Source organism: Mustelus asterias, chromosome 6 (assembly GCF_964213995.1).
Source record: "Mustelus asterias chromosome 6, sMusAst1.hap1.1, whole genome shotgun sequence".
Classification (NCBI taxonomy): domain Eukaryota; kingdom Metazoa; phylum Chordata; class Chondrichthyes; order Carcharhiniformes; family Triakidae; genus Mustelus; species Mustelus asterias.
Genome location: NC_135806.1, coordinates 27557853 through 27584679, shown reverse-complemented (window position 1 = coordinate 27584679; position 26827 = coordinate 27557853). Strand labels below are relative to the sequence as shown.

General features: G+C 43.9%; 1 protein-coding gene across 1 annotated transcript in view; it reads right to left on the bottom strand.

Annotated features, from left to right (window-relative positions):
• The window catches only part of LOC144494794 (ephrin type-A receptor 5-like), a 393151-nt gene that overhangs the window by 320536 nt on the left and 45788 nt on the right, over window positions 1–26827 (bottom strand). Inside the window, exon 3 of the mRNA XM_078214142.1 lies at window positions 4014–4677. Within this exon, the coding sequence (XP_078070268.1) occupies window positions 4014–4677 (664 nt within the window). The remainder of the gene's footprint in view (window positions 1–4013; window positions 4678–26827) is intronic.

Below are 26827 nucleotides of genomic sequence, written 5' to 3'. Positions count from 1 at the left end.
AAAGCAAGCAAACTTGTACAAACCCCTTTAGAACTCTACTGGAAACAGCTTTCCAGTGGCAAAAACACCTCTCTGTCACTATGCATTGATTTCTGCCAATGAAAGCATTTTGGATCTAACTTGCCACTATCCGTTGAAACCCATGGACCTTTAGCTTTCAACCTATGTGGACTGCATTACTCATGCTACCTTCATTGACCCTCCTTGTTGCCTCCTCAAAAAATTCAATCAAGTTAGACAGACATGATCTTTCTGTATGCCAATTTTCCAGGGGTAATCCAGACTTTCCTAAATGAAAATTAATACTGTCTCTCAGAGTCTTTTCCAATAATTTGCCCACCTAGTTTAGAGCAAATTAGGCCCTAATTTGCCTCAGGGAAAATTACAGACGCCCTGTACCGGCATCTATCCCTTTCACCCATTATAAGCAACGGTACAATGCTATCAGTCCTCCAGCACTACACCTGTCGCCAGATTGATAAATGATGATCAGAGATTAGCAGGCTGGGAACACACGAAGCAAGCGTGGAATACAAGGAAAGTACAAAGAAACTTAAGCAAGGAGTAAAAAGGGCTAAAAGGGGTCATGAAAAAGCATTGGCCAGCAGAATTAAGGAAAATCCCAAGGCTTTTTATACATATATAAAGAGCAAGTGGGTCGCCAAGGAGAGGGTTGGCCCACTCAAGGACAAGGGCGGGAATCTATGCATGGAGCCAGAGGAAATGGGCAAGATATTAAATGAGTACTTTGCGTCAGTATTCACCAAAGAGAAGGACTTGGTGGATGATGAGTCTGGGAAAGCATGTGTAGATAGTTTGAGTCACATTGAGATCAAAAAGGAGGTATTGGGGTTCTTGAGAAACATTAAGGTAGACAAGTCCCCAGGGCCTGATGGGATATACCCCAGAATACTGAGAGAGGCAAGGGAGGAAATTGCTGGGGCCTTGAGAGAAATCTTTGTATCCTCACTGACTACAGGGGAGGTCACAGTAAGAAGTTTAACAACACCAGGTTAAAGTCCAACAGGTTTATTTGATAGCAAAAACGACAAGCTTTCGGAGCCTTAAGCTCCTTCTTCAGGTGAGTGGGAATTCTGTACAGGGGAGGTCCCAGAGGATTGGAGAATAGCCAGTGTTGTTCCTTTGTTTGAGAAGGGTAGCAAGAATAATCCAAGTAATTACAGGCCGGTGAGCCTTACATCAATGGTCGGGAAATTATTGGAGAGGATTCTTCGTGACAGGATTTATTCCCACTTGGAAAGAAGTGGACGTATTAGTGAGAGGCAACGTGGTTTTGTGAAGGGGAGGTCGTGTCTCACGAACTTGATCGAGTTTTTCGAGGAAATGACGAAGATGATTGATGAGGGTAGGGCAGTGGATGTTGTCTACATGGACTTCAGTAAGGCCTTTGACAAGGTCCCTCATGGAAGACCGGTGCAGAAGGTGAAGTCGCATGGATCAGAGGTGAGCTGGCAAGGTGGATACAAAACTGGCTCGGTCAAAGAAGACAGAGGGTAGCAATGGAAGGGTGCGTTTCTGAATGGAGGACTGTGACAAGTGGTGTTCCTCAGGGATCAGTGCTGGGACCTTTGCTGTTTGTAATATATATAACTGATTTGGAGGAAAATGTAACTGGATTGATTAGTAAGTTTGAGGACGACACAAAGGTTGGTGGATTTGCGGATAGCGATGAGGACCATCAGAGGATACAGCAGGATATAGATCAGTTGGAGACTTGGACAGAGAGATGGCAGATGGAGTTTAATCCGGACAAATGTGAGGTAATGCATTTTGGAAGGTCTAATACAGATAGGAAATATACAGTAAATGGCAGAACCCTGAAGAGTATTGATAGGCAAAGAGATTTGGGTGTACAGGTACACAGGTCACTGAAAGTGGCAAAGCAGGTGGAGAAGGTAGTCAAGAAGGCATACGGCATGCTTGCCATCATCAGTCAGGGTATTGAGTTTAAAAATTGGCAAGTCATGTTGCAGCTTTATAGAACCTTAGTTAGGCCGCACTTGGAATATAGTGTTCAATTCTGGTCGCCACACTACCAGAAGGATGTGGAAGCTTTGGAGAGGGTACAGAAAAGATTTACCAGGATGTTGCCTGGTATGGATGGCATTAGCTATGAGGAGAGGTTGGAGAAACTTGGTTTGTTCTCACTGAAGTGACGAAGGTTGAGGGGAGACCTGATAGAGGTCTCCAAGATTATGAGAGGCATGGACAGAGTGGACAGTCAGAAGCCTTTTCCCAGGGTGGAAGAGTCAATTACTAGGGGGCATAGGTTTAAGGTGCGAGAGGCAAGGTTTAAAGGAGATGTACGAGGCAGATTTTTTACACAGAGTAGTGGGTGCCTGGAACTCGTTGCCAGGGGAGGTAGTGGAAGCAGATACGGTAGTGACTTTTAAGGGGCGTCTTGACAAGTACATGAGTAGGATGGGAATAGAGGGATATGGTCCCCAGAAGGGTAGGGGGTTTTAGTTAAGTCGGGCAACATGGTCGGTGCAGGCTTGGAGGGCTGAAGGGCCTGTTCCTGTGCTGTAATTTTCTTTGTTCTTTGTTCTTTATTCTTTATTAGAATGGTGATTAATCCTGATCCTCTACCTCACTGTAATATTTATATGACCAATTATTTATCCCAAGGGATTGTGGGTGCTCCATCACTCAATACATTTAAGGCTGAGATAGACAGATTTTTGGTTTCGGAATTAAGGGAATTGAAGGAGCAGGCAAGAAAATTAGAAGCCCAAGATCAACCATTGAATAGCAGAGCAGGCTCGTTTGGCTGGGTAGTCTACTCCTGCTCCTATTTCTTAAGTTCTTATTTTAACCTGTCACTAGTAATTAGGTAATTGCCCATCAGTAATATCACTATTAAAATCAGAAATGGATTATTTGGAGGTGGGTTGCAGTTGGGTTTCAGTTTTTTCTCAACAGTTTTGCATGCCACCCAATCAAAACTCATTCATTTATGCTCGTTAAAATTTCCTCCACTGGATCGAAAAAAAAAGTAATTTTCAATGACTAAGCTTGCAGAGACAATACTTACCTTATAAACTAAAAGTGATCATGCTCTGATTTGAGCGATACATTTAAACTAGTTCACCCTTTGCTGTCACCAATCCAATTGTTGCTAAGTCTGTTTCTGGTGATAAACATAAGCCTTATCAGGGTCAAAGGTTAATAACACAAAGCTTTTCTCAACCTTGTGCTTTGCAACCGGCTTTGTTAAATGGTGATTGGATGAAATTGTTCCCTAATAGAAGGTGCAAGAGATTGATGTGCATTAGATACAGAAATCAGAATCACAACACATTTGATAACCAAACGATCCATTTGGAAACGGACAACTATTTTTTCTAGACAGCAGGATGAAAATTAAGTTTAAAAAGTGTGTCACGAGTGCTTTATACAAGTATTTTATATTCAACAAATGAGTGTATAATTTTCTGGCTTAACGTTCATTCATGTTGTTACACTTTTACATCAATATAGGATGAAGTGTAATACTATTCAGAGAAAGAGTAAAATTTCTGCTCCTGGGCGAAGTTGTCATTGTATGTACTACTTCAATCTGGAACAGTTCAAGGCTACATCTGCTTACAGAAAAAGATGACACTTAATATAATTTTGAACTGGAGGATGGTCCATAATTCCAAGCTCCTTACCCCCTTAAAGGAGGCCATCCCAAAATATATGTGCACAAAAGGATGAGAGACATATTGGGATAAGAAACAGAAGCCTTCCCCTTGCTCGAGGACTGTTGTGATCGAGATATGTCATATCCCCTTCTCACTCACTGATACATTGGCATGCACAAAAACAAACATTGCTCATTGTAACTTGCAAATCTGACTCAGTATCAGAACATTTGCTCCTTTTATTATTGTTAATTATTTCTTGGATTAAATAGTCACTCAAGAAATATAATTTTCAACATATTTTTCTGTTTTGATTGTCATAATTTCAAGTTTCAGCAACACCAAACTATTTGTGGTTTAACTTACCTTGACATGTGCTACCTTTCTCTTCATAGCCTTCTTTGCACATGCACTTCCCAATTGGGACTAACCATTCCCCATCAGCACTGCAGTACATTTTTGGAGTGTCATCTTTCATTGAGTTGTTAACACACGTGCCTGGCACCTCCACCAGTGAGGATGAATCAGCCCCTGTGATCGTGTCTTCAAAGAAAGCAAGGTTATGGAATGTTGATGGGCACTTCTTGTAGTAGACTCGCACAGAGACCAGAGCGATACAGGCACCAACATCTTGAAAGGCGAGATAGAATCCCTTTTTAGACAGGGGGCCGACGTCTCTCACTTCTGTATTTAACTTCATGACTCGATCTCCAAGGTCGAGTTCTGTGAAACTTTCATCTGCTGCTATTGTGTCAATTTTTAAGTATTGGTTTTCTCTGATGTTCCTCCCATCTTCATCATTGGATTCATAATGATACACATTAAAGGTCTCTTTACAGGTCCCAAGACCTCCAGGGAGACTATTGCAGTCTCGTAGTGTAAATTTGAGCTCAATGAATATACGACGGGCCCCTTCATTGGAGATCCAGTTAGTCTGTAACCAGTTATTCTGATTTTGCTCCATAACATTACACACTTGGTATGTGTGTATGGGAGTATAGTTCTCATCAACCTCACTGATTTCTTCCCACTGTAGAAAGTAAACAAAAGAACAGCATTAGGTCAAACATAGTAAAGCAAGATGTCAAAATATTAATGAATTCCATTTGTCATGGAAAATCTTTGGGAAAATCACAGATTTGTCATTATTAAAATATCAAAGATTACAGAAGCTGTAGCAAAAACGCACAATGTCAGGGGTACATATTTAGGTAAGAAGCCACCTATACTATGCTATCATTGTCTCCCTTTCAATTCAGTATCTCACATTCAAAGAACAAAGAACAGTACAGCACAGGAAACAGGCCCTTTGGCCCTCCAAGCCTGTGCCGCTCATTGGTCCAACTAGACCATTCGTTTGTATCCCTCCAATCCCAGACTGCTCATGTGACTATCCAGGTAAGTCTTAAATGATGCCAGCGTGTCTGCCTCCACCACCCTACTTGGCAGCGCATTCCAGGCCCCCACCACCCTCTGTGTAAAAAACGTCTCTCTGATATCTGAGTAATACCTCGCCCCTCTCACCTTGAGCCCGTGACCCCTCGTGATCGTCACCTCCGACCTGGGAAAAAGCTTCCCACTGTTCACCCTATCTATACCCTTCATAATTTTGTATACCTCTATTAGGTCTCCCTTCATTCTCCGCCTTTCCAGGGAGAATAAGCCCAGTTTACCCAATCTCTCTTCATAGCTAAGACCCTCCATACCAGCAACATCCTGGTAAACCTTCTCTGCACTCTCTCTAAAGCCTCCATGTCCTTCTGGTAGTGCGGCGACCAGAACTGGACGCAGTACTCCAAATGTGGCCTAACCAGCGTTCTATACAGCTGCAACAATAGACTCCAGCTTTTATACTCTATACCCCGTCCTATAAAGGCAAGCATACTATATGCCTTCTTCACCACCTTCTCGACCTGTGCTGCCACCTTCAAGGATTTGTGGACTTGCACACTCTGTGTTTCTATACTCTTGATGGCTCTGCCATTTATTGTATAACTCTCCCCTACATTAGTTCTTCCAAAATGCATCACTTCGCATTTATCTGGATTAAATTCCATCTGCCATTTCTCCGCCCAATTTTCCAGCCTATCTATATCCTGCTGTATTGCCCGACAATGTTCATCGCTATCCGCAAGTCCAGCCATCTTCGTGTCATCCGCAAACTTGCTGATAACACCAGTTACACCTTCTTCCAAATCATTTATATATATCACAAATAGCAGAGGTCCCAGTACAGAGCCCTGCGGAACACCACTGGTCATGATGTGGAGATGCCGGCGTTGGACTGGGGTAAACACAGTAAGAAGTTTAACAACACCAGGTTAAAGTCCAACAGGTTTATTTGGTAGCAAAAGCCACACAAGCTTTCGAGGCTCTGAGCCCCTTCTTCAGGTCACAGACCTCCAGTCGGAAAAAGACCCTTCGACTGCTACCCTCTGTCTCCTGTGGCCAAGCCAGTTTTCTACCCACCTCGCCACCTCTCCTTGTATCCCATGAGCCTTAACCTTCTTAACCAACCTGCCATGAGGGACTTTGTCAAATGCCTTACGGAAATCCATATAGACGACATCCACGGCCCTTCCTTCGTCAACCGGTTTTGTCACTTCCTCAAAAAACTCCACCAAATTTGTAAGGCACGACCTCCCTCTTACAAAACCATGCTGTCTGTCACTAATGAGATTGTTCCGTTCTATGTGCGCATACATCCTGTCTCTAAGAATCCTCTCCAACAACTTCCCTACCACGGACGTCAAGCTCCGTGGCCTATAATTACCCGGGTTATCCCTGCTACCCTTCTTAAATAACGGTACCACATTCGCTAACCTCCAATGCTCAGGGACCTCACCTGTGTCCGATGAAGAGACAAAGATTTCTGTCAGAGGCCCAGCAATGACATCTCTTGTCTCCCTGAGCAGTCTAGGATAGATGCCATCAGGCCCTGGGGATTTGTCAGTTTTAATGTTACCTAAAAAACCTAACACTTCCTCCCTCCCTTGTAATGGAGATTCTCTCTAACGGGTCAACACCTCCCTCTGAGACACTCCCAGTCAACAAGTCCCTCTCCTTTGTGAATACCGATGCAAAGTATTCATTTAGGATCTCCCCTATTCCCTTGGATTCGAAGCATAATTCCCCCCCTTTGTCCCTGAGAGGTCTGACTTTTTCCCTGACAACTCCTTTGTTCCTAACATATGAATAAAATGCCTTAGGATTCTCCTTAATCCTGTCTGCCAAGAACATTTCATGACCTCTTTTTGCCCTTCTAACTCCCCGTTTGAGTTCTTTCCTACTCTCTCTGTATTCCTCCAGAGCTCCATCTGTTTTCAGTTGCCTGGATCTAACGTACGCCTCTCTTTTCTTTTTGATCAGATCCTCAATTTCCCTGGTTATCCACGGCTCTCGAATCCTACCTTTCCTATCCTTCCTTTTTACAGGCACATGCCTGTCCTGCAGCCTTATCAACTGTTCCTTAAAAGACTCCCACATGCCAGACGTGGACTTACCCCCGAACAGCCTCTCCCAATCAACGGCCACCAATTCCTGCCTAATCCGGCTATAGTTAGCCTTCCCCCAATTTAGCACCCTACCCTTAGAACACTCGTCCTTGTCCATTACTATCCTAAAGTTAACAGGGTTGTGGTCACGATTTGCCGCATGTTCCCCTACCGAAACTTTGACGTCCTGACCGGGCTCATTTCCCAGAACTAGATCCAGTATAGCCCCCTCTCTAGCCGGGCTATCTACATACTGTTCCAAAGAACCTTCCAGTATGCATTTTACAAATTCCTCCCCGTCCAGACCCCCAGCCCTAAGCACTTTCCATTCTATAACAGGGAAATTGAAGTCTCCCACTTCAACAACCCTATTTTTTCTGCACATATCCAGAATCTCCTGACATATCCGTTCCTCCACTTCCCGTGGGCTGTTGGGTGGCCTGTAGTATACCCCCAGCATAGTGATTGCACCTTTCCTGTTTCTGAGCTCCACCCACAGCGACTCATTACATGACCCCTCTAAATTGTCCACCCTCTGCACCGCTGTAATATGCTCCCTAACTAATACCGCTACTCCCCCACCTTTTTTAGCCCCTCCTCTGTCTCGCCTAAAACACTTATACCCCGGAATATTCAGCTGCCAGACCTGTCCTTCTTTTAACCATGTCTCCGTCACCGCAACCACATCCAAATTCCGCTTAAGCATTAAGGCCCTAAGTTCGTCTGTCTGACCCGTTACGTTGCTCGCATTGAAGCAGATGCACTCCAGACCTCCAGGCTCACTCAGGTCATCTTGCTCCAGAATGCTCTTCTTCTTAGCTAGCCTTGCCCTGGCCCCCTGCTCGACCCGAGCCTCAGTACTTACTGACCTACTGTTTTGATCCCCACCCCCCTGCCACACTAGTTTAAACCCTGCCGAAACACTCTAGCAAAACTCCCAGCCAGGATATTTGTGCCCTTCCAGTTAAGGTGTAACCCATCCTTTCCGTACAGGTGCCATCCTCTCTTGAAGACTTCCCAATGATCTATGAATTTGAAACCCTCCCTCTTGCATCAGTCCTTCACTTCTTCAATTCTGCTTATCTCTCTCAGTTTTATTTCTCTTTCCCAGTCTCTTCTGTCCCTTCTGCATTTTTCTCTCCTTTACCCTCCACTTTAGTTCCTCTCTTTTTGTTCTTTCACTTCTCTCCATCCTTGGTCACATTTACTTCTCTTTTGTTCCTCCTCCTCTCGTTCTCTCTCCCTACGTTTCACTGTATGTTAATACATGTGATGATAATAAATCAAATCAAATTCTCCACTATTTCCATTTCTTTCCCTTTTCCTTTTCTGTTTCTCCTGTTATTTCAATTTCTTGGTTTCTTAATCTGTTTCTCATCCTTCCTTTTTACTTCTCTATTTCTGCTGTTTTGGTTTCTTTAAGCTTCCTCTTATTTTTTTCTATTTTACATCTTCCTTTAGTTCTGTTTCTCGCTCTCAGGTTAATATCCCATTGTCCTCCATTTCTGATTGTCTTTCTCTCTCTCTTTCTCCAAAATGGTTTATTTCCCCCTCTGTTTCTCTCTTCCTTCATTCCATTTTTAAACTCCTTCATTTCAGTATTTTTCTTTTACTGACTTCTATTTTGTATTCTTCCTGTTATTTAACTGTTTTTCTTCTGTTCCGTTCTTTTACTGTTTTTTCTTCCCTCTTCTCATTCATGTTTATCTTTGACTCTCTCCTATTCTAAGGGAGCCATTAAAATTGCTTTGTTAAAGGGCTATTTTAATGGCTATGTTAAGGCCATGTTAAGCTAATTTATTAGAATTTCTTGAGGAAGGAACAAGCAAGGTGAGTAATGGGGAGGCGATGGCCCAGTGATATTATCGCTTGACTATTAATACAGAAACTGAGCTAATATTCTGGGAACCAGTGTTCGAATACCACCCCAGCAGGTGGTGGAATTTGAATTCAATAAAAAAAACCTGGAATTAGGAATCTACTGATGACCATGAAATCATTGTCAATTGACAGAAAACCCATCTGGTTCACTATTGCTCTTTAGGGAAGGAAAGCTGCCGTCCTTACTTGGTCTGGCCTATATGTGACTCCAAACCCACAGCAATTTGCTTGATTCTCCACTGCCCTCTGAAATGGTCTAGCAAGCCAGTCAGTTGAAGAGCGACAAGGGATGGGCAATAAATGTTGGCCAGCCAGGGACACCCATGTCCCATGAATGAATTTTTAAAAACCTGTAGATGGGACGTATTTGGATTTCCAGAATTCATTTGATAATGTGCCACATAAAAGGTTCCTACACAAATAAGATTTCATGTTTTAAGGGGTAACTTATTAGCACGAATAACGGATTGGTTAGCTAACAGGAAGCAGAGAGCAGGGGTAAATGGGTCATTTTTGAGTTGACAGACTGTAACTAGCAGAGTGCCACAGGCATCAGCACTGCCTCAACTATTTACAATCTACATCAATGATTTGGATGAAGGGGACTAAATTTGCCAATGACACCCAGAAAGGTTGGAAAGTAAGCTGTCAAGTACAAAGAACAAAGAACAATACAGCACAGGAACAGGCCCTTCGGCCCTCCAAGCCCACGCCGCTCCCTGGTCCAACGAGACCATTCTTTTGTATCCCTCCTTTCCCACTCCGTTCATATGGCTGTCTAGATAAGTCTTAAACGTTCCCAGTGTGTCCGCCTCCACCACCTTGCCTGGCAGCGCATTCCAGGCCCCCACCACCCTCTGTGTAAAATATGTCCTTCTGATATCTGTGTTAAACCTCCCCCCCTTCACCTTGAACCTATGACCCCTCGTGAACGTCACCACTGACCTGGGGAAAAGCTTCCCACCGTTCACCCTATCTATGCCTTTCATAATTTTATACACCTCAATTAGGTCACCCCTCATCCTCCGTCTTTCCAGGGAGAACAACCCCAGTTTACCCAATCTCTCCTCATAACTAAGCCCCTCCATACCAGGCAACATCCTGGTAAACCTCCTCTGTACTCTCTCCAAAGCCTCCACGTCCTTCTGGTAGTGTGGCGACCAGAACTGGACGCAGTATTCCAAATGCGGCCGAACCAACGTTCTATACATCTGCAACATCAGACCCCAACTTTTATACTCTATGCCCCGTCCTATAAAGGCAAGCATGCCATATGCCTTCTTCACCACCTTCTCCACCTGTGACGTCACTTTCAAGGATCTGTGGACTTGCACACCCAGGTCCCTCTGCGTATCTACACCCTTTATGGTTCTGCCATTTATCGTATAGCTCCTCCCTACATTATTTCTACCAAAATGTATCACTTCGCATTTATCAGGATTGAACTCCATCTGCCATTTCTTTGCCCAAATTTCCAGCCTATCTATATCCTTCTGTAGCTTCTGACAATGCTCCTCACTATCTGCAAGTCCTGCCAATTTTGTGTCATCCGCAAACTTACTGATCACCCCAGTTGCACCTTCTTCCAGATCATTTATATAAATCACAAACAGCAGAGGTCCCAATACAGAGCCCTGCGGAACACCACTAGTCACAGGCCTCCAGCCAGAAAAAGACCCTTCCACTACCACCCTTTGTCTTCTGATGTGGTAAAGTAGAGGTAGAGAGTCTGCAAAGGGATATATGTAAGCAGGTTAACTGAGTGAACACAAATTTGGTGGAAGTATAATGTGGCACTGTGAACGCGGCCACTTTGACAAGAAAAGTAGAGATAAGCAGTGACTATTTAAATGGAGAGAGATTGCAAAACTCAGTGGTAAAGAGGAATCTGGATGTCTTTTTAAAATTAATTTATGGGATGTGGGTGTCGTTGGCTAGGCCAACATTTATTGCCCACCCCGAATTGCCCTTGAGAAGTGGTGGTGAGCTGCATTCTTGAACCACTGCAGTCCATGTGATGTTGGTATACCCACAGTGCTATTAGGGAGGGAGTTGCAGGATTCTGACCCAGCAACAGTGAAGGAATAGCAATATATTTCCAAGTCAGGATGATGCATTTTTCAGAGAGGAACCTCTAGGTGGTGGTGTTCCCATGTATCTGCTGCCCTTGTCTGTCTGAATGGTAGTGGTTGTGGTGTGGAAGGTGCATCTGTGGAGTCTTGGCGAGCCACTGCAGTGCATCTTATAGATGGTAAACAATGCTGCCATTGTGCATTGGTGGTGGATGGAGTGGGTGTTTGTGAATGGGATGCCAATCAAGTTGGTTGCTTTGTCCTGGATGGTGTCAAGCTTCTTAAGTGTTGTTGGAGCTGCACTCATCCAGCCAACTGGACAGTATTTTATCACAATCCTGACTTGTGCCTTGTAGATGGTTGGCAGACTTTAGGAAACTAAGAGGTGAGTTACTCTCCGCAAGATTCCTAGCCTCGGACCTGCCCTTATAGTCACCATATTTATATGGCTAGTCTAGATCAGTTTCTGGTCAATGGTGACCTCAGGATGTTGATAGTAGGGGATTCAGCAATGGTAATGCCATTGAATGTTAAGGGACAATGGTTAGATTCACTCTTGTTGGGGATGGTCATTGCCTGGCATTTGTATGGCACGAATGTTACTTGTCTGCCCAAGCTTGGATATTATCCAGGCTTTGTTGCATTTGGACATGAATTGCTTCAGTAGCTGAGGAGTCGTGAATGGTGCTGAACATTGTGCAATCGTCAGTGAACATTTCCTTATTTGAAAAAAATATATAATTACGTTAGAAGAATTTCAGAGAATGTTCACTCAGCTCATTCCCGAGATGAAGGTGAATAATTGAAACATGCAAGATCCTGAGGGGACTTGATAGGTAGAAACTTCAAAGCCATTTCCACTTGTAGGGGAGTGTATAAGTAGGGGACACAGTTTGAGAATGAGACATCCATTTTAAGACGGAGATGAGGAGAATTTTTTTCTCTTGAGGGTCATTTGTATGTGGAATTCTCTTCTCCAGAAAGCAGTGGTGTCTGGGATATTGAATTTATTCAAGGCAGAGTTCGACAGAATTTTGCTAGACCAATGGAGTGGAGAGTTAGGGGGTTGACAGGAATGTGGAGTTGAGACCACACATCCAGATCAGTCATGATCTTATTGAATGGCAGAACATGCACAAAGAGCTGAGTGGCCTACTCCTGCTCCTAAATACTATGCTCCTGTGCTCTTGCTCTTTTCTGTAACAATTGGACAGGTATGGGATAATAAAGGAAAGTCATGATGGATTCATTAAGGGAAAATTATGTTTAACTAACTTGCTGAAGGCTTTTGAGGTGGTAACATTGAAGGTTGATAAAGGCAATGCTGTTGATGTGGTGTATATGGATTTTCAAAAGGCATTTGATGCAATGTTACACAACAAACTTGTGAGCAAAATTCTAGCTCATGGAATAAAAGGAAAGTCGGCGCTTGGATTAGAAATTGGCTGAGTGACAGGAAACAGAAACTTGTTATAAATAACTGTTTTTCAGATTGGAGGAAGGTTTGTCGTGGGGTTCTCCAGGTGTTAGTGTTGGGACCCTTGCCCTTCCTGATATATATTAATGAACTAGACTGTGGTGTGCAAAGCATGATTTCAAATCACAATACCAAGATTGGAAAGGTTGTCAACTCTGATGAAGATAGTCTTGAACTTCAAAAGGATATAGATATATTGGCGAATTGGGTAGATAATTGGCAGATGAAGTTCATTGCAGACAAGTGTAAGATGATTATAGATTTATAGATTTGATTTATTATTGTCACATGTATTTACAGTGAAAAGTATTGTTTCTTGAGGGGTAATTGCCATCAGTGGGACCAGAAGATCCCACTAATGGAAATAGCCAAAAAATACTGCCTTATGCTCCAATCAATGTCTCTTAAAGAGTCGGCACCAATCTTCTGCTTCTGAATCTAGGCTTCAATCCTCCGAAACCCAAAGAGATAAGAACCCAAGTCAAACTATAGTAAAGAAACAATTGACTATAAATTTTTGAAAGTTATATTCCTCTACAGTCTAATATTTTAACACTTTCAATACTGAATGCTGCTGAGTTTTATTTTCTACATTGCTTCTCTTCTATTTTGAATCTCTTCAGTTACGTTAAAAGGTTAAACATCACCAAACATAATGTTGCCTCACTGGCTAAACATGTTCTGCAGATTGCAGTCATTTCATTAATTTGCCATCAAGATAAACATCTTTATTAACTATGCTTGAAGAATATAACTCTGTGTTTTAGTCACAAGTACTGAAAAATAAAGTAGCTGAAATAGCCATTACTAATCAAAGAAGACTTGTGAAGAACGAATATTAAAAGATTTTCCCAATAGGCACCACTTTTATGCAGAAACAAAATGTACTCAGGAAAAGGGGACTAAATATATGACAAGCATAATGGTGACTATGCACACAGAATGATAAAAAAATTTATTTCCCCTTTTGTGGCTTTCACTGGAAAAGATGATGATTGTGGCAGACCTCTCATGAAGAAATTGAGTAATGGACTGTTTTTACTCTTCTAGATAATCATACCATACAAAACAGAATATAAACTTAAACTATGCTCATTAATTGTCCTGCATATGAAAAAATAAGGTTGCTCTAAACTTGTCTGCATTCACTGCTCAGGCTAACCAGAATGTCATTCCCTTCTGTCTGAATGACCTGGTAAAAGAAAACCTTCTAAATTTGTGCAACCACGTGCAAAACAGTCTTGTACGTAACTCCCCAGATACTAATCTGTCCACAGCTTTTCGCACAGATAATATTACATTTGCGGTTTAGTCTCAACAACTGCATCTATAAATCAATTTCAGTCCAACTTTAATTATCTATCTGTAATCAGGGGCTATTCAGGCCAAATTTACATCTCATTCCTGCTGGCCAAGTAGTCACATTACTCCTTTGATGCTTATTCAAGCTTAAATTATTATATTCTCTAATAAACATTGAAGTCCTTTCAGCCTAATCTCCGTGACCAGCATTAATGTATCTCACCAGCAGAAACATCTATGAGTAAATCAGGATTTCTGGCATTAAAAATACAAAAGCCTTGATCCTCACACCCAGTAATGGGTTTGTTTTATGCTGGCCACTTAGACTGTCCTTGATGTTGTAATCATACAGCTGTCCCAAATCCAACAGCAGCAGATGGATTCACAGTTTTCTGATTTCAGTACGTCCCCCTAATTATTACAGCATTGGACCAAAACACCAAATTTAATCATGCACAGAATTTTGCTGTTATATCACTCGACCCCTGCCTTCTTAATGAACATTTATCAAAATATAATCGATCATTATACAGTGTGACATGCTCTGTATGTTATTGTATTTTACGATACGCACACCTTCAGTTTTTCATTGCAAATAAAATGCATCCAATAAGCATATAGGTATGAATTTTCATTCAATATATATGTGAAATCCAGATTACAAGAATCCATAATTAAAATTGTTAAGAGTCATTCAGCTAGATGGAGCTGAGCAGATTAATCATACATGGAGGGTCTTCTATCCTCAGCTGTTAGCGTTACAACCATCACATTCAATAGCTCTTGCAGAGTGGGGATATGAATTTGTCTTTGCATCGCACATGGAACAGTAGGTGCCCACTAATTACAAAGAAGGATGAAGGTGAGTTCTTTTTTTATGAATTGATGAAAGATTTGTGGTCTCTTCTGCATTTCAGGAAAGATGGATTCTCAAAGGAAACCTGCTATGAATGCTGTGGAGCTTGCAGACAACAAGGCTAATTGCAAAAAAAGTAGATCCTGTACAAAAGGAAGAAAACAATGCACACTGGTTTTCATGCTGATATTGTGGTATAATGTATCTTTAACACCGCCTTAAAAGAAGCACATTGGCTATAAGTTGTACATGTCTGTACAGTAGCTAAGAAAACTCAAAGCAAAAAAGGGAACATTCAACCCATCAATTCTGCATCATTAAGAACAAGGATCAACATATCTTAGACTTCCGATGCCATTTGTTAATGCCTGATTTTGATTTTTTTCTCCCTACTTCCTGTAAAACATAAAATAAAGTAAAACTATCAATATTGTTTTAGTCTCTGATTTCCCTGTTCAACGGATATTGATCTAACTTGTTTTGAAATATATTTTCTGTGAGTTAGTCCCATTTGTCTATAACACTATGGAGAAAATAGATCATCCTGGTTCATTTGGACACACAGAAGTAACACAATTTGGGAGAAAGTTGGATCTTGTATGATAGTTTAACAGACAAATTGGAACCTATCTGAAATTTTCTTCGTTTTATTTCTATTGACTATAATGGGAAAGGTCTGGGGAAACTTTCAAAGATATGAATCCATAATAGAATTAATTGTCATTTGTAAAAGGTGTGAACTAATAAGTGAAAGGAAAATCACCTTTTCCGAACTTGACTGAGATCTTTAATAAAATAGCAGAAAGGGTTGATGCACGTAGTATAGCATAGTTGGTGTATGTGGACATTCAAAAAGCATTTGACAAAGTACCCCAACATGGACTTGTTAGCAAAATTAAAGTCCATGTGATTAAAGGGATAGTGACACTGTGGATATGAAGTTGACTGAGGTCAGAAGACAGAGTCACAGTGAATGGTTGTTTTTCTGATTGGAGGGAAGTATACTGTAAAGATATACTCCTGTAGGTTTCTTAAATACAAATGAACAAACAAACTTTATTTACAAAGTTGCTTCATTAGTTGCATGCATTGTGTTAGTTCACAGTGCACACTTTCTAACAGAGGTTCCCCATGCTAAGTGTTGATTAGTTGGTTCAGACCACATGACCCTTACTCAGTAAGGTTGGTCTAAAAGTAACAATCGCCACATATGCATGTACCCATATGCTCCCCAGGCTCAGTAGAATAATCACTGTTCTTTTATTTGTATATTAATGATCTTATTTTTGGTGTACAGGGCATAATTTCAAAGGTTGTGAATGATACAATGCTTGCAAAAGTAGCAAACAGTGAGAAGGATGGTAACAAACATTAAGGGGACGTGCATAAATAAATTAAAGAAATGCATAGATATGTGGCAGATAAGATTTAGTGCAGGGAAGTGTGAGGTGATGCCCTTTTGGTAGTAAAAATGAGAAGAAGCAAATTAGCTAAATGATACAATTTGTAAAAGGTTGCAGATGGGGCAACAGTGTGGCACAGTGGTTAGCACTGCTGCCTCACAGTGCCAGGGACCCAGGTTCAATTCCCGGCTTGGGTCACTGTCTTTGTGGAGTCTGCACGTTCTCTCCATGTCTGTGTCGGTTTCCTCTTGGTGCTTCAGTTTCATAGAACATAGAACATAGAACAGTACAGCACAGAACAGGCCCTTCGGCCCACGATGTTGTGCCGAGCTTTATCTGAAACCAAGATCAAGCTATCCCACTCCCTATCATCCTGGTGTGCTCCATGTGCCTATCCAATAACCGCTTAAATGTTCCTAAAGTGGCTGACTCCACTATCACTGCAGGCAGTCCATTCCACACCCCAACCACTCTCTGCGTAAAGAACCTACCTCTGATATCCGTCCTATATCTCCCACCACGAACCCTATAGTTATGCCCCCTTGTAATAGCTCCATCCACCCGAGGAAATAGTCTTTGAACGTTCACTCTATCTATCCCCTTCATCATTTTATACACCTCTATTAAGTCTCCCCTCAGCCTCCTCCGCTCCAGAGAGAACAGCCCTAGCTCCCTCAACCTTTCCTCATATGACCTACCCTCCAAACCAGGCAGCATCCTGGTAAATCTCCTCTGCACTCTTTCCAGCGCTTCCACATCCTTCTTATAGTGAGGTGACCAGAACTGCACACAATATTCCAAATGTGGTCTCACCAAGGTCCAGTACAGTTGCAGCATAACCCCACGGCTCTTAAACTCCAACCCCCTGTTAATAAAAGCTAACACACTATAGGCCTTCTTCACAGCTCTATCCACTTGAGTGGCAACCTTTAGAGATCTGTGGATATGGACCCCAAGATCTCTCTGTTCCTCCACAGTCTTCAGAACCCTACCTTTGACCCTGTAATCCACATTTAAATTTGTCCTACCAAAATGAATCACCTCACATTTCCTCCAACAATTCGAAAGACGTGCTGGTTAGGGTGCATTGATGTGGAGATGCCGGCGTTGGACTGGGGTAAACGTTTGTTACCAAATAAACCTGTTGGACTTTAACCTTAGGGTGCATTGGCCATGCTAAATTCTCCCTCAGTGTACCCGAACAGGTGCTAGAGTGTGGCGACTAGGGGATTTTCACAGTAACTTAATTGCAGTGTTAATGTAAGCTTACTGGTGACTAATAAATAAACTTTAAATAGAGAAGCTTGAGGTGTATCTGCACAAATCTCTGAAAATGGCAGGCCAAGTTCAGGCCACTAAAAAAGCATATGAGATCCTTGGCTTTATCAATAGAGTACAAAAGGAAGTAAGGACTTGGGACATTATGTTACAGTTGTATAAGTCGTTGGTGAGGCCACATTTTGAATTTTGTGTACAGTTTTGGTCATCCTATTATAAGAAAAACATTGATAAACTGGAAAGAGTGCAGAGAAAATTTACAAGGATGTTGTCAGGACTAGTGGGCCTGAGTTATAGGGAGAGGTTGGCCACGCTAGGGCTTTAATCCTTGGAATGTAGGACTGACCTTATTGAGGTGCATAAAATCATGAGGGGCATAGAAAGAATGAAAGCACATAGTCTTTTTCCCAGGGAAGGGGAATTGAAAACTGGAAGGCATCGGTTTTAAGTGAGAGGGGAAAGATTTAAAAGGGACCTGAGGGGCAACTTGTTCACGCAGAGAGTGGTGCGTATGTGGAATTAGCTGCCAGACAAAGTTGTTGAGAAAGGTACAATAGCAACATTTAAGGAGCATTTGGATAAGTTCATGGATGGAAAAGGATTAGGGGGATATGAGCCAAATGCGGGCAATTGGGACTAACTGGGAGGGCACCATGGTTGGCAGGGACCAGTTGGGTCGAAGGGCCTGCTTCTGTGATGTATTGCTCTATGACTCTATGCTCTATGACTATTCTATACATATGATTGTTGTGATCTGGGGTGTCCCACCTGAAAGGGTCTGAAGCAAATTTAATAATAACTTTAAAAAGGGAATAGGATCAGTGCTTAAATGGGAAATGAGCAGGGAGGTGGTACTCATTGTATATCTCTACCATGGAGATGTTTCCTTTTGTGCTATACAACTTGCAGATTTTCTGTAAAATGGGCTGCCAGTTCGCTGTCAGCAGTTTTATACAAGGTTAAAATTATCTACTATGTGTGGAGGTAATTTGAGGCAAAAGTTGAACCTGAACCTCGTGAATAATTATCCATTTCAGACCATGTTGAAAAACTCTGGATCCTCCTCAGCTTTTTCATGATAACAGATTAAGATATGGAACTGACTGAATGATTGCCTCCACCAGAAATCCTTAAACTTAGACCTAGTGTACAGCCAACATGGAGTATTTCTGTGTCACCATCATCTTATTCATCCACAAGAATCACCATCCTCCTTTCTCCCTGTATTCTCATCAGTACCATTTCTTTATTCTTTCTTTATAGTTAATTAACACACTTCTTTTCTATCCATATAGCATCAGTGCCCACTTTATTTATATATAGAATCATAGAATTCCTACAGTACAGAAGGAGGCCATTCAGCTCATCAAGCCTGCACCAACAGCAATCCCATCAAGGCCCTATCCCCGTAACCCCACATATTTACCCTGCTAATCCACCTGACACGAAAGATCAATTTAGCATGGCCAATCAATCTAACCACATCTTTGGAATGTGGAAGGAAATTGGAGTACCCACAGGAACCCAAGTAGACATGCAGAGAATGTCCAGACTCCACACAGTCACCCAAGGAATCTGGGTCCTTGGTACTGTAAGGCTGCAGTGCTAACCACTGTGGCACCGTGCCACTCATATATATAACACATACAGGGGGCGATTCTCCCAAAAAATTTCCAAGTGTCATATTTGCATAAAAACTGGAGTAAATCTTGTTGGTTTTTTCAGCAGGATTTTCAAAATGAATCTCCCACATCACAGAGTGCCCTAGCGTGAATCACGCTGATAATCAGTCGGCAGGGCCTATCCCCGCTAAAAAGGCCGGCAGCATAGCTCTGAGAGGGCCACTGCACATGCGCTGATCTGTCAGCACTGAGATTGGCGCATGCACAGTAGCCCTGTACTGCTGGCCTCCCAACTGCTGGCCAGCTCGATCGCTGGCCAGCCGCGCAACCCCCATTACGGCCCCTCTAAATGCCCCCATGGCCCTATCGCTGGCCCCCAACATGTCTGAACCACCCCTGACACAAACCCCCCCCCCCCACACCTTGATCTCCTCCTCCCCTCCCCCCCACCAGCCCGATCTCCCGATTCCTCCCCCGGTTACTGCCAGCCGGAACCCCCACACCCCAGTCCCGACACTCCACACCTGCAGCCCCGAAACCCCCTGCAGGCTGAACCCCCCCCCCCCCCCCCCGCCCCCAACACCAATGGCCAGCCTCGATCACTGGCCTTCCTCTCTCTGTCACCAAGTCCAAAGCGCAAAGGGGCAGCGGGCCCCCCCAACCCCCACTGATCTCCCCCCAAAGGCCTCACCCTATTAGGCCCTGCCCCATTAGGCCCTGCCCCCCGGCACTGCCTGATGCCCCGTTGGCAGTGCCAAGGTGCCCCCTTGGGCAGTACCAGGGCCCAGGCTGGCACTACAAAGCTGGCAATGCCCAGGGGGCACCCTCCCTAACACCTGGCCCTCTGGAGGGCCTCGATGGCCCCATCACTCCAGCGGGTTTGGGCTGCCAGCTCCCCGCAAGTGGAGAGCTATTGTAAACCCTCCTTTTGAAACATTCCTGGGAGGGAGGAGCTAGCGGGCCCGGAGATTTCAGGCCTGGGCCCACTAATAAGATGGAAATTATATTATAATGAGCATTTAAATAATTTATGCAGCTCGGCATCAATTTCTGGCGCGGAGTTGTCGGCACTGGAAATCTGCTCTTTCGTAGACTCGCAGAGGCGTTGGCACCTAACAGGAAGCCCATAAAATGTCCTCCATTTGAGTCTCCCGGCCCGCTGTGCTGCTTTTGGGAGAATCTCCCCAAATCTTTTTGTTTTGATCTCCAAAGTTCAGCCATCCTTATTTTATCTCCATATTACCATTATCATCACTATGTTCTTTTACCTCCATTAGCTTCCTTTAATGCCAGAACCAAGCTAAATGTGTCACATTCACTATACTTGTATGATACACTGATGAAGAGAATGGAAGAGTTGCATGACAGATGTGTTTGAACGGCTGACTTTCTGATACAGTACAAGGTTTTCCTCCGTGTGGACACCTGTTTGGCAGGGAGACCTTCCGATGCAGGCCAATACTCATCTGGGCCATGAGCTTGTACATCAATGAGGAAACAGCAGTGCAGCTGCAAGCCTGAGAAGCCTGGCGCAGAATCCTGGCATCAGCATCAAGGTCTGCTCCTTGTTGATCTCCAGCCTGGAGAAATTGAATCTTCTGAGTGTGGAAGCTTGATGGAGAGAATCTAAATTCATTTTTCACTTTGGCCGCATCTTCTTCAGCCTCTGGTTGTAGAGATCTCAGCGCAGATCCCCACATCAGCAATCTTCATTCACCCCGGGGATGCTCATTGAGATGTGGAGATGCCGGCGTTGGACTGGGTAAACACAGTAAGACGTTTAACAACTCTTACTATGCTCATTGAGCACAGGCAGGGAAAAAAGAGATGGGAGGCCAATAATGTCTCCTCTATCTCATTTTGAAGAGATTGGGGAAGTCCCATTAAATTCTTGAATCATTGTGTAGCCTTATTAATGAAATTAATCAAATATGGGAATACTCTTCAAGGCCTTTTAACAAGTTCTTTGAAAGGTTTAAACATGTCAAAACATGTTTTTTCTGAAGATTGGAACATGTAAACTGTAAGGATTACAAAGAGTAAACTGTGAATGCTCGATATATCCGTGATAAGTTTTTTAAAAATGGTTCAAATATACATCATCTGAAACCAGAAACACAAGTTAATATTTTACGTTGAAACCTTATATCAGATGAGAAATCTCGGATAGCTATTTTATTTGACTAACCAGAAAAGAAGGGAGGGAGTAACAGGTATTATTCTCAACTTTTACACAATCCCCCCTCATTACCCCAGAAGAGTATCACATATCAAAAAAATCCACACATGCTTCATAACTGGACACCAAGTCCTGAATTTTCATTCCCAAGTCAGGACAATTCCAAAGTCCACAAACCCAACCCAAGAAACAGTGTCCAAGATTGGCATTTTTGCTCCAGGGACTGAGAACCCAGACTCCCATCAAAAAGTTTTAGTTTCTTGACACAGCTGAGGAAAATTTGTGGTGAAGGCAAAATATTGCGGATGCTGGAATCTGAAACAAAAAGAAGGGCTATCCGGACTCAAAACGTTGGCTCCATTCTCTGTCTACAGATGCTGTCAGATGCGCTGAGATTTTCCAGCATTTTCTGATTTTGTTTGAGGGAAACCTTTGCCTGATTAACAGTGTTATGATGTTATAATGAATTGTTGTTTCTGTGATCTGTTTTATCAATGGCTCAATGTTTATTTGCATAAGATAAAGAGGTATAAAGTGCTTACAAGTCTGTAATTGATACTTTAAAGGTCTGGTTAATTGACATATTTATAGGGTTGTAGCAATTACTCACGATCAAACAAGATATATGCTGTGCATTTCAAGATTCAGTCTAATTGAACAGCCAGGGTTGGAATGATCGAATTTTTGTGAACAATAAACAGGATGGTTTCAGCCTTGTTGGTGTTATGAAATTGCATACATAAGGTTAAAAATGTGGTGTTTAACAAATGTAAATATTGAAAAGAAATGCTAAGAAAACCAAAAGAGATCATACAGCATTGTCTCTTTAAAAAGCCATGTGCTTTTATGGTTGAGTTTTAAATTGAAGAAAGCAGGCTGCAGAAGCAACATTGTGTGAAAAGCTTAACAACCAGAGTTTCAGCATAGCAAAATAGGCTTTTGAATTGGACCAATGAGTTTAACGCAAGCACTCAAAGACACAGAACCAATTGAATTCAAATTTGCGTGTTGTTAACACCCTCAAGCCACTCAAATTGCAGGAATACTGTGAAGTAATTCCAGGTATTTAAACCCGGACAAGGGTTTAACAGTTAGAGTAAGCTTGCCACCTCTTTAGTCAGAAGGAGGAAGAGGCGAGTCTCTCATATAGAGTCCTGCAGTTTTATGTATTCATAAAACTTACCCTCTACAATCGGAAAATAGATCAACTCGGAAGATGTGTCAGACCTGAACAGGAAAGACCTTCCGACTTCTAACAAGTGCCTGGTTGTACATATATCCTTTTGAGAATGACTGGAATTCATAAGCCTTTGTTTCATTCATGAGTCTTGTATTATCCGGTTGGCATTCTATTGGGCAGTTTATTCAGTTTGTTATTTTTAATAAGATTGTCACCAGTTTTAAAAATAAAGACCTGTTAATTGTTCATGAGAGAGAATTCTCGGGGGGCGATTCTCCCAAAAGTGCTGAATTGGTGGGAAAACTGTTCTAAATCCGGTCTATTCTGACAGTTCAGCTTCTCACCTGAATCTCCGCACTCTGTGCACTGAAGAGGTCCCAATTGTGAATCTCATTAAAAATCCAGGGGGATGGGGCCTATTTGCACCGGAGTTTGACAATTCTGGAGCTCTGCGCATGCGCAGTGACTCAGATCTGTCAAGCTCCCATTTGCTGGCCAGCCCGATCGCTGGCCAGCCCAGGACCATAAGAGGGCAGTGCTGCCCCTCCAGCCTCCCCCCACGACCCGATCGCAGCCCCCACAGCAATTCCCGGGCCAGCCCTGAGCCCCCCCCCCACCGTCCCGGAGCGCCCGATGCCCAGGCCCCATCCCCCCAGCAGTGGCAATCCCCCCAGCCCCCCCTCACCCCAGCAGAGCCCCCACCTCGTTGACCCCCCTCGGGGTCAGACCTCTCCTGAAGCAGGCCCCACCCCCTCCCCGGTCAGCCACCGCCCCCAGCCTGCCCCAATCGCTGCTCTCCCTCCATCCCAGACCAATCCCAATGCAGGGTGGCAGCGGGACCCCCCATCCCCACCAATCGCACCTAGGCCCCGCCCACAATAGGCCCTGCCCCCTTGGCACTGCCCAATGTCCATTAGGCAATGCCAAGGTGCCCTCTGGATATGGGCACTTTGCCCCTTGGGCAGTGCCGGGAGCACAGGCTGGTACTGCCAGTGTGCCCATGCCCAGGGGCACCATCCCCCCCGCTGCCTGACCTCATGAGGGGCCCCGATTGCCCCCCCTTCATTCCGGTGTGGTCTCCTCCCAGCTGCCCGAATGTGGGGAGCTAGTCTGAACCCCGCCGGAATGAAGTACTCCTGGTGGGGTGGGAGATTCAATCGGGATCTGAAAGGTCCCGATAATTAACAAAAATACATATTTAAAATAGATTAAAAACAGATTTAAATTACTTACCCGCCTTTCCGCCAGTTTCCAGCGTGGTCTGGCTGGCGACTGTTCGCCGGCTCTGGGAGATGCGCATGGGTTCCCGGCGCATGCGCAAATCCCTGTTCAAGGCCGCAAACGCGCTTCTCCCGGCCGGACCCGCCAGAAAGGTGACGGGCCGCAATGGGAGAATCGCGGCCCTCGAGTCACATCCCAGAGGTCAGACTATTTGAATTGCCAGTATACGACTTCTGAATGGTCCAGGCATAAGGAGCACATTAATAAAAGGGACGCTATATGTGGTAAAATTCTGAGCACGACTGATGAGAAAACTAAAAGGGATTCAGCCACTTAAAAACGAATGACCCCGTGAAGAGGGAGTGGACGGGCACATTTCCGGCCTTTCAGAAGGGCTGGAAAGAACTTTGAAAATATTTGAGGGGTGGTGGGTATTTGGGGCTGTATGATTAGGGAAAGAAGATAGAATACATGGCAGTTAAAAAGCAAATAAATGTCAAGGTGTGAAACAGATTAAGTGACAACTCATCAGCCCTTCCCTCTTGTTTGTTGACCAACAAAGTGGATGTATTGCTGCGCGAGGAGGCTTTGCCCTCTTTCACTCTTTAGGTGCTCTCTCCATAAGAGGGCAGTGCATCATATATGACTAAAGATGGCACCCAGACTCAAAAGCTGTATACACAGTGAAAACAAACATGGGAAAAGTCTGTGTTTGTTCAGGAGCCGGCAAAAAAACCCAGCAAAATGCACCACTGTTACAAATTCTGGCTCAGTGCATCTCCTGCACTGAAGAGTTTACCCTTGCTGTCCAACATCTAATTGTGAGACAAGCTAACCTGTAACAATGAAAGCATCTGTGTATACAGAAGACTGTAATTTTGTACATGCCTCCAGCATCAGCTGTACTCCCCATCTTTCAGCAGATAGAGTGCTAAATATTCCAGTGAGGAAAGGCCAATTGTCAACCAACAAGCTGGTTTAGTTTGCATATGAAGAAACCAGAAAACGGTTTTAGTGAAATTCAATCTGATTCCTTGTGCTCCTCTGTAACAACATAAATTATGCAAACTGAGCAAACCTGTCTTCCTGAGTGCAGATCTCCTGCTGGTTACCTACATCTAGACTCAAACAAATGAGATCATTTCAACATTACACATATGAGTGTCATTTGAATATATTAACTAAAATCTTTTGGTATGCATGAAATCAAATTCTGTCAGCATCTAATCACAGCTATTGGGTTCAATACTCTTCCAAATAGGCATTTGTGACCCATTGTATGTTGAAATATGTAACAACACAGGCAGGGAGATGACAGTACAGACCATGTTGGGCAAAAATATTTCATTAAAGTTTATTTAATAGTGGCACAAGTAGGCTTACATTGACACTGTAATGAAGCTACTGTGAAAATCTCCTAGTCACCATACTCCTGCACCTGTTCAGGTACACTGAGGGAGAATGGCTGATGCAACTAACTGGCACGTCTTTTGGACTGTGAGGGGAAACCAGAGCACCTGGAGGAAACCCACGCAGACACGGGGAGAATGTGCAGTTAGCCAAGGTACAACAAGGTTTTAGCCACATGCAGTTCTTTTAATAAATGACACCTTACACACAATTCAGGTAAAAATGCTTCATACCTATATTTACTTAAACATTGATCACTATTTAGTTTGGAACTTTGCAACCTTTTTCTTTCACCAAAGTTTGGAGTTTGGGTGTGAATTTATCAGGCACAGCACTACTTAGTGCAGCTTATAGGTTTTGCCCAGCAGTTGCGAGCAATACTTTGACTTAATCAGAGTGATTACTGAGTATGTTGCCTCACACAGATGCCCTGGAACAGCCCTTCTGCCCATCCAAGAATACTTTACATACAAATGTATGAACTACCAGCAGGAAATCATAGAAATCATAGAAACCCTACAGTACAGAAAGAGGCCATTCGGCCCATCGAGTCTGCACCGACCACAATCCCACCCAGGCCCTACCCCCCTATCCCTACATATTTTACCCGTTAATCCCTCTAATCTACGAATCCCAGGACACTAAGGGGCAATTTTAGCATGGCCAATCAACCTAACCCGCACCTCTTTGGACTGTGGGAGGAAACCGGAGCACCCGGAGGAAACCCACACAGACACGAGGAGAATGTGCAAACTCCACACAGACAGTGACCCAAGCGGGGAATTGAACCTAGGTCCCTGGAGCTGTGAAGCAGCAGTGCTAACCACTGTGCTACCGTGCCGCCACAGGAGTAAGCCACTCGGCCCTTCAAGCCTACACGGGCAATCAATAAGATCATGGCACGGTAGCACAGTGGTTAGCACTGCTGCTTCACAGCTCCAGGGTCCCGGGTTCGATTCCCGGCTCGGGTCACTGGCTGTGTGGAGTTTGCACATTCTCCTCGTGTCTGCGTGGGTTTCCTCCGGGTGCTCCGGTTTCCTCCCACAGTCCAAAGATGTGCGGGTTAGGTTGATTGGCCAGGTTAAAAATTGCCCCTTAGAGTCCTGGGATGTGTAGGTTAGAGGGATTAGCGGATAAATATGTGGGGGTAGGGCCTGGGTGGGATTGTGGTCGGTGCAGACTCGATGGGCCGAATGGCCTCCTTCTGCACTGTAGGGTTTCTATGATTTCTATGATGATTTCTATGACAGATATGACTGTAACCTCCTTGACCATCCCTGGTGACCTTTCACCCCTTCTTTATCAAGTTGTTGAAAACTTCAAAGACACTGGGCCTGATTTTATCATTTTCATTCTAAGTGCTGAATCTGGGCACAATTCAGATCCGACTTGGAAATCTGCTTTCAGGCGCTCCCATACACGCTTAGCCTGAAAAAAAGTCGCGAGTCTGAATTGCACTGTGGCTTATCGCGCCCGAAACAATCGGAGCTCTGAACTGCGCATGCGCAGTGAGGAACATATTTGAAAATCGCGCCACTATCACATCGCTCCCCGGCCGCAAAAAGTGGATAAAGCGGCCCTGGAGCGATGGTCCCCACAGACATCACCCCGACCCCTACAACATAACTTTCCCCTTTAACCACCCTCACCGCCCACCCCCCCCCCCCACCCCCCCCCCCCCCCCCCCCCCCCCCACTACCCAGATCGATCGCGACCCTCTGCCGCCTTTCCCCCCCACCGATTGTCCGCAGAGTGGCAGTGGTCCCCCTTGGCCAGCCCCCGCAACCCAGAGATCCATCTGGCCT